Genomic DNA, 13,795 nt, shown 5'->3' with positions numbered 1-13,795 from the left:
TGCCCTTTGTGAAAATGTTACCTAAGATGCCTTTAAAATTCACAGAAGTCTCTTTAATCATAAGAGTATGGTTATTAAATGTTTGGGGTTGTGCTCTGTTTTTGCAGTTCTTTTAGTTGAAATGTTATCTGTATTTTCTCTGTTAGAATTTTTGTTGGAATTTTTATCACCTCAATATACTTTACTCTAAAATATTTTATTTAAGAGACATATATATGTCTCTCTATATATATGTTTGCTATATTTTATATAGCAAATGTGGTTTGGAGCATTACTCTTTTTGATGTTGAAAAAATGATACAAAAACATGTTTATATCATTTTACAAAATAAAACCCTGCATCTGTTACTGTGATTGAGAGCTCATAGTTCCTAATGTTGTGGGATTTGATGACTAATAGTGATCCATGATATAGCAGTCTGTCACTAACTGTTACAAAGATAAATTTCATAAAACAGAGAAAAAAAATCTATAGGGAGCCTATTTTGTCATCTTTCAAATATTAGGTCTTACTGTAATATTAATTTCCAAGTGACATTTCTACATGTTACATTCATAAAAATTAACAGCTTAACAGCTTTTTTTTTTTTTTAATTGGGACCATGTATGTGTTCTTTCTAGTAGAAGTATAAAAATAGCTGCAGTGTCTGGTGTTAGGAGGAATGCATTGCAGATAGGCAAAATATAAACTGTTACAGCCTTTAAGATTTTTCTCAAAGTTTAGCTGATCTGTCTCCAAAATTGGCATGTAGCTTTCTTGAGAGAGTAATGCAGAGTGTTTCACTCTAGTGAAATGCTGCATTTTGATGTGTTTACTGTGCTGTTGTAGGTGAGATCTTCAGTTTGCGTTCAGTAGCAAAATACCATTTAGCTACAGAAGTCTGTAAACCAGCTTTTAATGCTAGTCTGCATTTGTGCTCTTTGATGGAGGTGTAGTATTCCTAGTGATAAACTTAATTTCCAAGATAAAGGGAGTCTCATAAAGGTGTTTCACTTGGCTTCTTTACAGTAGGTACTTTTCCCAGGCTCACATAATCATAATTTTTCAAGGGAGGTAAGCTAATACTTTGCTCCATGCAGTTTGCAGACGGCTCAAAAGGTGTTAGATGTGCCTTTTTTTTTTCCTTTCTTTCTTACTGAGTGGAGATTGAGAGCTCCCTCTTCAGCCTGTCTGCACCTTCATTCAGCAAGGCAGAGGACTTAGAACTGGATAATAAGGAAAGGTGGGCAGTGGGAAAAGTGGAGGAGTGATTTGGTTTTTTTAGCAGCTCTGAGGTCAAGAAATGCATCAGTCTGGGCTGGAACTACTTTTACAGGCTTAGAGGAAGGATTTCTTCTTGGCAAACAATGCTTTCTGAAGACTGCTTATGCATGCTAATAATAGCAAGAGATTCTGAGAAATTCAGTAACTCACCTGTATTAGGGCTGGTTACTTGTTAGGGAAAAGGTTCTGTCTACATGCTTTTTTCATCATAAGAAAAATTATAACAAATGCTATATTATACTTAAATAGTTGGGTTTTTTCCCCTGCCTTTCTAATAATATGTCTGACAGTTTACATTCATGAAGTTGAGGACAAGGATTTCCCAGCCTTTCACAGAGTAGCTGATTAGCTCTTGGTTTGTTTTAAGATGTGCTTTGGAGCAGAGTTTTGGGCAGAACATCCTTGTCACAGGCATTGTGTGCTGACTAACATAGGGAAAAATATCTGGGAGGGAGAATTTTAAAAGATAGTCTGCTTAACAGGCTGCTAATTTGCAAAAAAAACCCATTTCAATATAGCAATATATTGAATATATTGCTATGTATATATTGATATATATATATATATCACAGTAGCAATATATCAGCTACTGTGAACTTCAGTACTGCATGTTGACCTTTATTTTAACACAGTGTAAGACAATTAAAAAACAAAGAATTGAAAGTACTTCCCATAGTACTGATTACATTTGGCTGCTCTCTCTGTAAGTGGTATCTTGAGGTTCAAAACTGATTTTGTGACCCAAAATGTTGATTTTTACAATTACTGTAAAAATTGCAGAAAAGCTATCCACAGTAGAAAACATGAAAATAATTGATTTCTTTTTCCTTAAAAAAAACAAAAACAAAAAACCAAACAACAACAAACCCTAAAACAACAGAAATAAAATCCAGGCAAGACCCCAGACACAGTGCTAGAATAAGCTTAAAGTACAAGGAGAGAGCAGTTGTCCTGTAGCATTAATTTCTATATATTGGAGCTACTCTGTATTGTGCCTTAAATGTATTCATGTGTGTCAGTTGTTACATACATACCCTTATTTTATTTGATATGTTCAGAAAGACATTCTGGCTTCATCTCTAATGTGGATAATTATATTCTGTTATCTTCTGGCATATTCTTCTTGCTATCTGACAATAGTCACTTGATACAATCTGTTGCCCTGTTGTCTTGATGGTATTCTCTAGGCAAAAATAGACATTTTGACAGGTAGGAACAGGTGGATGTAACTCGTATTTTTTTTTATAGCAGGAGAGCTAGATTAATCATTTTTATTTTCTTCCTCATTATTCTGCATTTGGCTCTGTTTACTATAAGCTTACTTCAAAACCAGAGTGTTTATGTTCTTTGTAAGTTGCATTGAAGTCCTCAGATGTCTATTTGTTAAGTAATTCTTTTTTCCCTTCAGATGCTTGCAGCTTTAAAAAAAGAGGAGCCTTTTCTAAGAGGAGCCATTTTTTGCATGTTTCAGACCCTACAGGTTTATTTGTGCTTAGAGCACAAAAGACCTGGAATTAGTAGCAGTTTGGGATTAAGTAATGCACTAGAGTTGATTCACAAGGTAACTACAATTGACCTACTGCAGGATAATGAAGTTCCTCATCTCACAGGAGGGATTTTATCAGAAAGCAACATGGTAATGCTCACCACCAAAAACTGGCCTGTTAATGTTCCAAGGGTTTTGTGTGTTGCTTAAGAACAAAAGAGCATCAGAAATATCAAAGTTTGGTGGTTTTTAGGGTGAAAGCAATTTATTAGAAAAAGCATTCAGAAGGCTTGCATTACAATAAACTAAAATCAAAATTAGTTAGACAAAAATAAATGCTGGGAGACTGTAATTTTGCTTTATGTAAACAACTGTTGTCTTAATAAAAGCCATTCAAGCAAAGCCATTAGGTGAAAGGAGATGTTTTGTATCATAAAATGCAAAACACATGCCAAAGAGAAAACTCAGTTTGATTCTTCTTTTATAACGTGTGAATAGGTTGTCTGCTCTGTAGAAACAGTCTTGGTAAATGCTTTGTTTTGCCAAAGACTAAAGTGAGCACTTAAGTAGGGCAGGATAATTGCAGAGGCTGAAAAGTTCCTTTATATCCATCTTCCTTGGTGCGAATGTTGAGGAAATATTGAACAGAGCCCCATTCTGTGGGTGGGGTGAAACGAGGTTGTTGAGGAGGCTGAGAAGAGGTCAGACATAGGCTGCTGGCACAGCAATTGATACTTCTTACAAGGAGCTTCCAGACAATGTCACTGAAAAGCCACAAGGAATTGAGAAACGCAGGGGCTGAGCTATTGACTCAGATATGCAAATCTCATTAAGATGCTGTTCTGGAGAGCAGTAGGGTGGCAAATGTGCTCATCTTGTTAAACTGCTGCTGGAGTGTAGGGATAAAAGGGAATTGAGGAGGTGATTCTGGGAAGTGTGATTTGGTTAGTCTTCCCTACCAGTAAAACAATAAATTCTGCAACAATAAATTCTGAGGTGGTTATAAACCGACTAAATTATGTTTGGTAAACTGTTTACATAGTAAAGTAAATTTCTTTATGCCTCTGAGCAAATTAAGAGATAAAAAAAATGTACTATTAAGTTAATTATCCTTCCTGAGATTCCTAGAGAAAATCTTCTGTTAAGGTAATTCTTAAAGAAAAAGCCAACAAAACAACAACAACAAAAAAAAAATCAACACAACCCCATGTAGTTTTGAGCATAAGTGAAAACCATGTACTTAAAAGAAGCAAATATGCTAAGAAGAACTGCTCTGAGTTTGGTATTAGAAAAGCAGTTGTTAGTACATAGGGAGAAGAGTGTACTGCCTTGTCTGGTTGTGTATCGGGTTTCCTTAAAGAGATTGTTACCAAAAGTTCTTTTCTGTGCCCTTACAAATGTAAGTATCTTTTCCCTGTGAGCAATCTTTCTGAAAGGAGAATTAATGAAACATTATCACAAGACTTGAGATTTAACACTAGAGCTGTTTATTTCTACTGAAGTGAAACCAGCTGATTTCTCACTTAGTCTTTCAGCTGGTGCATCTAATTACCATCCCAGAGAAGGCATAAAAACCCAGTATCCATCTCATTTCAGAGTCTACCAGTTGTCCTTTCTAAAAATGATCTCTGAGGTCAAATCTTTCCTTTAAGCAGAGAAGTTCCTGAGTTCTCTTGTTTTGTTTCTCATGAAAGAAATGAAATATCTTGGTTATTTTTTTCTCATTATTTATTAAAGCTTGTTCACAGCCTTGAAAGAACAGGCAAAGCTCCAAACAAAACTTGCAGAAGTCCATGCAAGAGGTCCTCAGACAGTTCTAAGGAGTCCAGCTGGATTAATGGACAACTGTGTGTCAGCTGGAAGTTGCTCTTGTCATTTTTGTGGTGATACATGGAAAGACTCATTTGAAAAATCTGAAGCATTTCTGAACTTGAAAGCTTTACCAATTTGGCATAATAGGGGAAGGCAAATGAGAGGCGTGGGTTTGACTGTAATGCATATTAAAAGGGGCTAATAAGGCCTTTTTATGGTTCTTTTTGCTTGGTGTTCAAAGAGGGGGAATTATAGAGCAATCCATTGAGAAAAGAAAGTGACAGGAGACTAGGAGAGATGAGCTTCCTCTCAAGGGGCTGATAAAGATATAGGACAGCAAATAGAAGAATTTTGTCCTGGAGAGGGTGGTAAGACATTGGAAGGGGCTGCACAGGGAGGTGATTCAGTCACCATCCCTGCAGATGTTCAAGGAACAGCTGGACTTGGTATGTGATGCCATGGTCAAGTTGAAAGGTGATGTTTGGTCCCAGATTGGACTCCTTGATCCCAGAGGTCTTTTCCAACCTTAATGATGTGTTGATTCTGTGAAGGTGGTCTGGGCTAAACAGTCTGGGAAGGGGTCTGGTAAATGGGCAGCATTTACACAAGTGCAGTAAATCCATTTCCTGAGGAGCAGTGGGAAGGGCAGTGCAGACTGAAGTGGACAGACTTCTCCTTGCTCCAAGGGTTCTGCTGGAGCCTGGGGCAGAAGAAATTTGGTCTGTTCTTACTGGAGGTGCTGCTCCCTGAGCCTGTTGTGAGAATTCAATGAATCACTAGTTTGAGAGCTCCATAGTCCAGAGGAAAAGAGCTTAAATCTGTTTAAGGGAAAGTACTTCGTGGAGAAAGACCTGGATTAAATTTGTGTTTTGGTCTTAAAAAACAATTTTTGTTTTATTAGGAATTTTATTTATAAGCAAAAGGTTTTTTTCAGCATCAAGATAGAGTTGCTCAGTTGCTCTAAAGGCATGTTATGTCTGGCAAGTGAACTTCCCCATAGCAAAAGTCTTCAGAATAAAATTTGAAATACTGTGATTTCACAAGCTAAACACTGTGTAGAATAAGAGATTCTGTTGCATTCGAAAGGCAAATACAGAAATCAGCAGAATTATCTTAAAGAAAACATAGGAAAGATTTACAGTTTGGAGTGAAAGGCAAGAGTATGAAAAAGTTTGGTGCTACTTGTTAAAATGCTTTTATTTCGTAAGGCACTGATGTGATTCTGTTTGTCTTACAGCCTAAGAGCAAGGTGATTAGCAAATGAAATAGGGAGGAAAGATGTAAAAGTCATTACAAAAAGAAAAAAAAGAACATTACTTCTTACATAACATGTAATTAACCTATGAAATTCACTGCCAACCTGTACTATTGAGGTCAAAACCAGAACAGAATTCAAAAATAATTAGAAATACATTTGCATAATGAGAAAATCCACAGTTCTATTGTAGGATTTTCTGTAGGTTTCATGAAAGATCTCTGGGAGTTTTGCCAGCTACTACCTGGTTGTGAAAGGCTGGGGTAGAGAATTGCACGATAAACAGGTTGTGTAATCATGTGGCATCACTTGCATTTAAGCATAATGTAAGCTTGCCTTGACTTTTTTATGTTTCCTTGTGAGTTCCTCCCTTTGTCCCCTGGCTGCAGAAGGATTTTGGGGAGGTGACCCTCAGGGAGCCAAGCTGGTGTTGTGTGTAACAACCTCCTTCCCAGGGTGGTGGGGATTGACAGCTGTTTGTCTGTGGTTTGGTAATAACTCACAGCAAGAGAAAGCAGCTGATTGTATCTGCTAATTGTGGAGGGTGGGGATTCCTGGTTTGAATCAGGAGTGCATCAAGTCAGTGCTGTGCAACCCAGAGCTTCAACTGATTCCTTCTGCAGGCACCTTTTGGAAATGTCTTGTTCCTTCCTGTTTGCAGATTAATTAATTCTGATGGTATTGAGATAGACTATCAGATAAATCCTCAGTTCCTTGTATTCATTTTAAATGGGATTTTTATTGGGGGAAGACAGGGTATTAATTTTGTTCTTCAGAATAACTATAATCTCTTGAGCAGTAAAACCTTGTTAATTCTCATACAGCTAATCCTCAAATAATAATTCACTTAGACTGACTTCACAACAAAAATAACTGCTTAAGCACAAATGCTTGTAACTTATTCTGTTTCGACCTCTAAATTGTACCTAAAATCCAGGTGTATAGATAACTGGAAGTTGTTTAGGAGCTTTTCATTATCATCAAAAAAGTCATAGTTGCCCAAGTAGAAACAAAAAGGGCAAATATTTTCAAAAGTACTGAAGCTAAGAGTTCTAGAAAACACAGAAGTTATGTCTGGAAGAGGAAAACATGTAGGCAAGAACAAAACAGAAGGAATGAAAAAATAGTGACTGCACAGAAGTATTAACATGGTCGATAGAGGCAAGAGTGTTCAGTAAATATTTTTGTTCTGTGCTTGGGAAAAAGGCAGATAAAAGGTTCACATCATGGGATGTGAACATCATGCATGTTCAAGAAGAAGGTTAAATAGCAGTTATACTTAAATTTGGCATTTTTAAGTCAGAGGCCCAGATAGCATATATTCATCAACTCTGAAAGAGCAGGCCAGAGAACTGTTTATCATTCATACAGGGGTTTTTTTTTAATAGTTCTTGGAAAACAGGAAATGTTCCAGAAGACTTGAAGAGCACACTTCCTGAGAAATAGACATAATTCTCTCAGTCTGACATTAGGCTTCAGTGAAATAAGAAATATACTGAGGTGATCAATTTAATGAATATAAAGAATGGTAACTAATGATTGATTCTCAGAAAGTAAGCTTCATCCTGTTAACTTTAATATTTTTGAGGTAGTTAGGGTTTTTATAATAAAACAGAGTTAAAATTGGTCCAGCTGTGTAACACAGGTAGCTTTAAATCTGCATGATACTCATTTTTTTGGTCAGATGGGATGGCACAAAGTCAATCCAGTACCTAGGAAGTGTCTGGCAACTGCCTGATAAGCTTTCTGTGGGTGACTGTTGTGAAACAAACTGTGTCACACCTGTGCTTCTGGTCAGCTGTGTTTTGGTACAGCCAGAGGGGAAGTTCTTATCTGAGATTGAAGGCTGTAAACTATCTTTTAGAAGCTGTGGGAATGTATCCTAGAAAGCAGTAAAACAGAATTAAAAGGGGTGTTTTAATGAATGTGATGATTATTCAAGAGATCCCATGATTACATGAAATAATCCCAAGCAACTGGAGGAGAGGACATAGTCTTAAACTGCACCAGGGGAGGTTTAGGTTGGAAATTAGGAGGAATTTCTTCACAGAAAGTGTGATAACATTTGGAATGTGTTGCCCAGGGAGGTGATGGAGTCAGCATGCCTGGAGGTGTTTAAGGAAGGACTGGACATGGCACTCAGTGCTATGGTCTGGTTGACAAGGCAGTGATTGGTCATAGGTTGGATTTGATGACCATTCATTCATTTAAATGAGTGAAACATGTCCTTCTCTTCATTCATTCATCACAGTGGTGTAGGTGACTGGGGATCCAGTTTCTTTTGGGGGCATAAATCGAGTTTGTTTTGTCTTGAGCAGTGCATTTGTTGCCCCTTTCAGCCACTATGAAATCCTCCCACAAAACCTGTGATCTTGAAACTGAGATACATGAGATTTTCAACACAGTTGCTGTGGTCACAAAAGATCTTTCACTTTCCTTGCACGGGCCATAATTCTGTATTTCCAGACATGGAGATGCTGGCAGTGGATACTCACACTGTGGTAGCAAATATTTTTAGTACTTCTGTAGTGTTTTTTATGATTTCTGCTGCTCTGTTTGGCACACTTAACAATTACAGAATTATTCTTTAATAGCTCTCTTGCCTTGTTATTAATAGTAAGATACTCTGATTCATAGTTTAAAAAAATGATAGGAAAAAGGAGATGATAGAGTGAAGCTGGTCTGTTAAAGACAACTTTAAATACTCTGCCCATCTGTTTCCTGTGCCACTTAAATTATGAATGTTTTGCTATCTCAGCTTAGCTTTTCTTTGTCCATTTTCCTGTCTTAAAATTTCCACATAGAGTTTTAGTAGCTTAATAGGAAATTACAGCACACAATTGGTAATATCAGCTTTAAGTGCTGGGTTTATGAGATATCTTTGTTCATTTGATCTTTTCCTTCTTACCATTTCTTCTCCCTTTTTCCTCTCCCTTTTCAGACCTGTAGTTTCTCTTAAGTGTACAGAAGTTTCTCCTCTCCTGAGCTTTCACTGTGATTACCTTGCTGTGACTGCAGCAGCTCCAGTCACACTAGTGCTGAGCAATGTCCCTTTTTCTTCAAGTTCACCTTCTCATTTTCTTTGAACTGTTTATCAATGCAGACTAAATTTTGTCAAAGTTCTCTCTCATTTTTAATACTACACATTTGTTTTTCTTGGTTTCATTCTTCAGTTTGGTAATGCAGAGGTTATAGTAACATCTGATGTCTGCTGTTTAGATTCCAGTTTCACTTTGCATAAATGGTCTGAATCTCAGGTTCATTCAGTTATGGTCAATAAATTTCTGTGTGGTGATGATTTTATATTGCCATGTTACTTTTGGGTTCTTTTTTTTTTGTTGTTTGCCTTGTTGGGTTTTATTTTTTTGTGTATTGTGGGGACAATAAAGTTTTTGCAATAACTACATCAGACATTAAGCGCTGGCCAGTGATTTTTTTGCCAAGGTGAAGGATGCCTAACCAAAGCTTCTGCATCACTCTTTCACTTCCTTGGAAGTGAAATTCTGGCATTGGACTCACCTAGCACAAGGAATGAGCTGTTTGGTACTTTGACAGGTATACTTTGGGATGTGTGAGATGTTTGCTCATTTTCTTTAGAGTGTTTGTCATGTCAGTCTGTCTGATCTGATCTCCAGCCCCAAGTCCATCTCTTGGGTTCTGGTAGCTTGATTTGAAGCTGTGATCTCATCAGCCAGTACTGGTTCTACCATGTCTCTCAGTTCTAGAAACAAGCTCTATTGCTGGGACTTTCATCGAATATAAGTCAGCTGTGTTTTCTGTTTATCAGAAAAACTTTGTAGTAACCAGTGAGTTTTATAAAGATAAATAACTAAAATATCTATTAGAAACATCCTGTTTTGTGGCATGTAACAACAGTAAATCACATGAGATTGAAAGAAGGATTTGAGTAGTGTTTAGTTGGAAGAATTTTGAAGTAATTGAGTTGGTTTTTAGCAGGAATGCAAGGGATGGTTTTGTCAGTGCTTTCCAAGTGATGCTGCCTGTGTATTGGCTATAGGATAAGCTCAGAATGGAGACTTTTCAGGGCATGCATTATAGGGAAAGTTGCACGTACAATGGGTCCTGCACAGCTGGAGATCTCAGGGAGAGGCTGCAAATCCAGGCAGTGAGGATCTCACTGGACTCATACAGGGGCATTGACACAGCACCTGACTGGGGCTAGGGCCTCTCCCTTGTTGCTCCAGAAAATGGATTATGCAGCAGGGGCTCCTTCTGCTTTGAAATGTTTTAGTCAGGGAGGGCTAGGTGTGGTTCAGTTCAATGTCTGTAGTGTGGCTGTAGTTGGGTTGTGTGACTCAGCAGTTTTTTGGTTGAGGGATTGGCATTTTCTGACTTCTGCTCTGCTGCCTTAGCTCCTGTGGAAAGATCATCCACCTGCTAAGGTTCTTCTCCATTTCCAGTTGAGACCTTCTTTTCCTGTTAAATTTTGTCAAATGTGTCATGCTTGCTTGTATTTAAAATGGCTTCATTTTTAACTAACAGTGGTGATGTTGCAGATTCAGCAGGCAAAATGGGAATAAGCTTGAATAATATCGAATTATACATGGAAAATTCTTGATTAAAACATAAGAGCTTTATTTGCATCTTAAATTACGGTTTCTCCTTATACAACATTATTTTGCATAAGAGATTACACTGATATGCATTTATTTTATTTGCCAAGTATTGACAGAGACAGCTCTTCTTTCCTTTTAGGAATCTGGGTAAAAATGGCTTATCTAACAGTAGTATTCTATTGGATAAATGCCCACCTCCACGACCACCGCCTCCACCGTACCCTCCCTTGCCAAAGGACAAGCTGAATCCACCTACACCTAGTATTTATGTAAGTAAATCTAGTGGCAGAAGTACACTGCTGCGTGTCTTTTGCAATTGTTTGGATATCTGAATTACATAATGTAATTATTTTAAAGCTGCACTGTTCATCTCTGAGTTCTAATGACAGTGTTCTCCAAACTGGTATATAAGCATGGAGAAATGCTAACCTTAAAGAAACTTTGGAGGCATAGTTTGACTCTTAAAGTACTTGTAAATTAAGAACTTCAGTAAACAAAATGAAAAATACTTCAGATTTTTTATTTTTAATACTCAAATTGTTGGCAGAATAAGCAAAACAGTTGATTAGATAAAATGCACAGTATTTCAAAAATGTATGTACAGTTTTTTGCAAGTGACAGCTTATGTATAAATAAGCAAGTAATTAAACTAAACTCTCACAACAATCTGCTTCAAAACATAGTGAAGAAAAATGAATAAAAGTTGAGGTGATGTTAAGAACAAAATGTCACTGGGAAAAGGCAGAGTTTAGTTGAGTAGTATTTTCTTACGCAAGCATTGAAACTTCTGTTCTGAAAATGAAGTTTCATAACAGCTTTATTGAGCTAACTTCCTTCGTAATAGAAGAATAAATGGCAGGATATCCACTTCCGAAATACAGAGGAGAAAATTGCAGTGGGAAAAGCTCAAGCTGGCTTTGGTCAGCTCAGTTTGGGGACCAGAAGAGGCACTTGGGTCTCATTGTGCCCAAGGAGGCTGAGTGAGAGCTGGGAAGCAATAGTTCTTCCAGCTGTTTTCCAGGCACTGCACCTCAACTCATCTGCCTTAATAAAAGTCCATCCCAGCTTTGTTGGGTGCTCACAGAGCTGGAAAGTCACTGTGCTGCCACAGACTGTGTGGATGTGCCACTGTTCGGGAAATCTGTGTTGTGTTTTGTTTATTGCAAGAAATCTCTTCAGCATTCTAAAAGATTCATAGCAATTAAAAAAAAATCAGGAGGGACATTGTAGCATAAAATTGAGGTTACAGGTGCAGAGAAGCATAAGAAAATCAAATCAACCTTTCTGGTTAACATGAGCTATACCATGAGAGTAGTCTTTTAATTACACTGTTTCTTGTATACATTATCTGTAAAATTAGCGCTTTTTTACTTCTGAAAGGAAACCATATTGCTCTTCAGAGAATTCTGTAGATTTAGGGAATGTACAAGGCTACTGTCAGATAAAGAAATTAAGTTCAGGAAACCTGAGTTGCAAAGCTGAAGCAACCTGGGAATAATTCATGCCAAGAAACAAATTACAGTAACAAATTAATTTCAGGAGTGAACCCAGCGTTTACCATAGAAAGAATTTTATGGTGTAGCTGTTCATTCCCTACAGTGCAGGGAAATGGAGGAAATTCCTGTTTTCTTTCTGTTATTTCTCTTTTTTCTTTACTATTCTTTCTTATTTTACAAATAAAGAATCGAGATTGATCTGACATCTAATATTCCATTATAATTTTGCAGTTGGAAAATAAACGAGATGCTTTCTTTCCACCTTTACATCAATTTTGTACAAATCCAAACAACCCTGTTACTGTAATACGTGGCCTTGCTGGAGCGCTTAAATTAGGTAAATTTACCTTTTTTTTTTTTTTTTTTTTTACTTTGGGGAAAAATATGTTTTTTTAAAAGAAGTCTCTCAGTTCTTAATAGTGGATATTTTATTTCTGTAATACTGTATTACCTGTATATTCCAAGCATTAGGGTAATTTGTCATTTCACAGTTTGCTGTTGTTTCTAATCTTGATTGTGTCAAAAAAAAACCCTCACCACAAATACAGCAGATTTTGTTGAGCACAGAGAGGAGCTGAGCTGTGGATGTGAAAGTTTACAGCTAAACATTTTCCTATAAAAACTGTATGCATGTCTTTGTGTTTAGATCTAATGATCTGTAACGTGACTGTGTGCAACATTTTGAAGTCTGTGGTTAGATAAACTCTCACTGCTAGTAGGAAATGTGTTATATGATAGAAGTGTGTCAATAAAATTCTGGTTTAAAAATAGTTTCTTGGTAATAGATTTGAACATTGTTTGCAGATCTAATTACCCAATGCAATCAAATATAAAATGTATAATATAGTCCATAGCTGTCAAGTTTTTTTTATGACTTTCTACTGGATGTGTGGAGGAAAGTTTTTGGGTGTCATAAATTAATGTGCAGATGGGCAGCGTTGTGAAGACTAAAGGGGTAAAAATAATTTTAGAGTAAACCTTTTGTTTACACTAAAAAAAAATTTTCCTGATTTTTTTTCATTCTATTTTAACCTACATTTCTTAATTTAATTAGACCTAGGACTCTTCTCTACTAAGACATTGGTAGAAGCGAATAATGAACACATAGTAGAAGTAAGGACACAACTACTGCAGCCAGCAGATGAGAACTGGGACCCCACTGGAACAAAGAAAATCTGGCGTTGTGAAAGCAGTAGATCTCACACAACAATTGCTAAATATGCACAATACCAGGCCTCCTCATTCCAGGAGTCTTTAAGGGTAAGTTAATTGCTGCTGGTCAAGTTATAATTCACAGATTGCATACTGACTCTGGAGCCAGTTAATAATGGCTGTTGGAAAAAGTGGAAACTGCTGAGGAAAAAGAGACATTTCCATTAGCATGGAGAGCAAAGATAAATTTTCAAAATCTGTTTTGAACAGAGGGTCAAATAGTATATTGTTCATCCCAAATGCTTAGTGTAAACTTCAGTTTAATAAAGTAAAACTCATGGCTGTTGCTTTAAAAGTCTATTAGTTTAAGCTTTCGTATTATAATGTCAAAATTCATTTAAATATTTAGAACTGAAGGCTTTTTTAAAATTTGGATTACTTCTATTTCACACATATTTTGAAATACAGATTTCTTTGAAATCAGTATTCTTCATACTATCCTGAATTAATTTGATTGTGGCTTACTGGAAGTTTACACGAATACTTGTCTTTTGTTGGCTTCCAAACATAACAGTTCATATTAAGTTTAGAATTCTAGACTTATGTGACAGAGTGAAGTATTAGAAATAATATTTCCCCTTCCTGCTTTGGCAGGGGGGTTGGATTCCATGATCTCCTGAGGTGTCTTCCAACCCTAGCTATTCTGTTACCCTGGGATTCTGTGAAATGTGATGTTATTAGTATTGCTTTTTA

General features: G+C 36.8%; 1 protein-coding gene across 14 annotated transcripts in view; it reads left to right on the top strand.

Annotated features, from left to right (window-relative positions):
* The window catches only part of KDM6A (lysine demethylase 6A), a 150,757-nt gene that overhangs the window by 118,735 nt on the left and 18,227 nt on the right, over positions 1 to 13,795 (top strand). For all 14 annotated transcript variants that reach the window (XM_085048200.1, XM_085048015.1, XM_085047637.1 and 11 more), the window contains 3 exons: positions 10,534 to 10,663; positions 12,122 to 12,227; positions 12,945 to 13,150. In XM_085048200.1, the coding sequence (XP_084904326.1) occupies positions 10,534 to 10,663; positions 12,122 to 12,227; positions 12,945 to 13,150 (442 nt within the window). The remainder of the gene's footprint in view (positions 1 to 10,533; positions 10,664 to 12,121; positions 12,228 to 12,944; positions 13,151 to 13,795) is intronic.

The sequence above is a fragment of the Lichenostomus cassidix genome, chromosome 1 (genome assembly GCF_008360975.1).
Source record: "Lichenostomus cassidix isolate B80296 chromosome 1, HeHo_3.0, whole genome shotgun sequence".
In the NCBI taxonomy this organism is placed as follows: Eukaryota; Metazoa; Chordata; class Aves; order Passeriformes; family Meliphagidae; genus Lichenostomus; species Lichenostomus cassidix.
The sequence above is the reverse complement of the archived record's forward strand: the minus strand, read 5'-3'. Positions and strand labels throughout refer to the sequence as shown.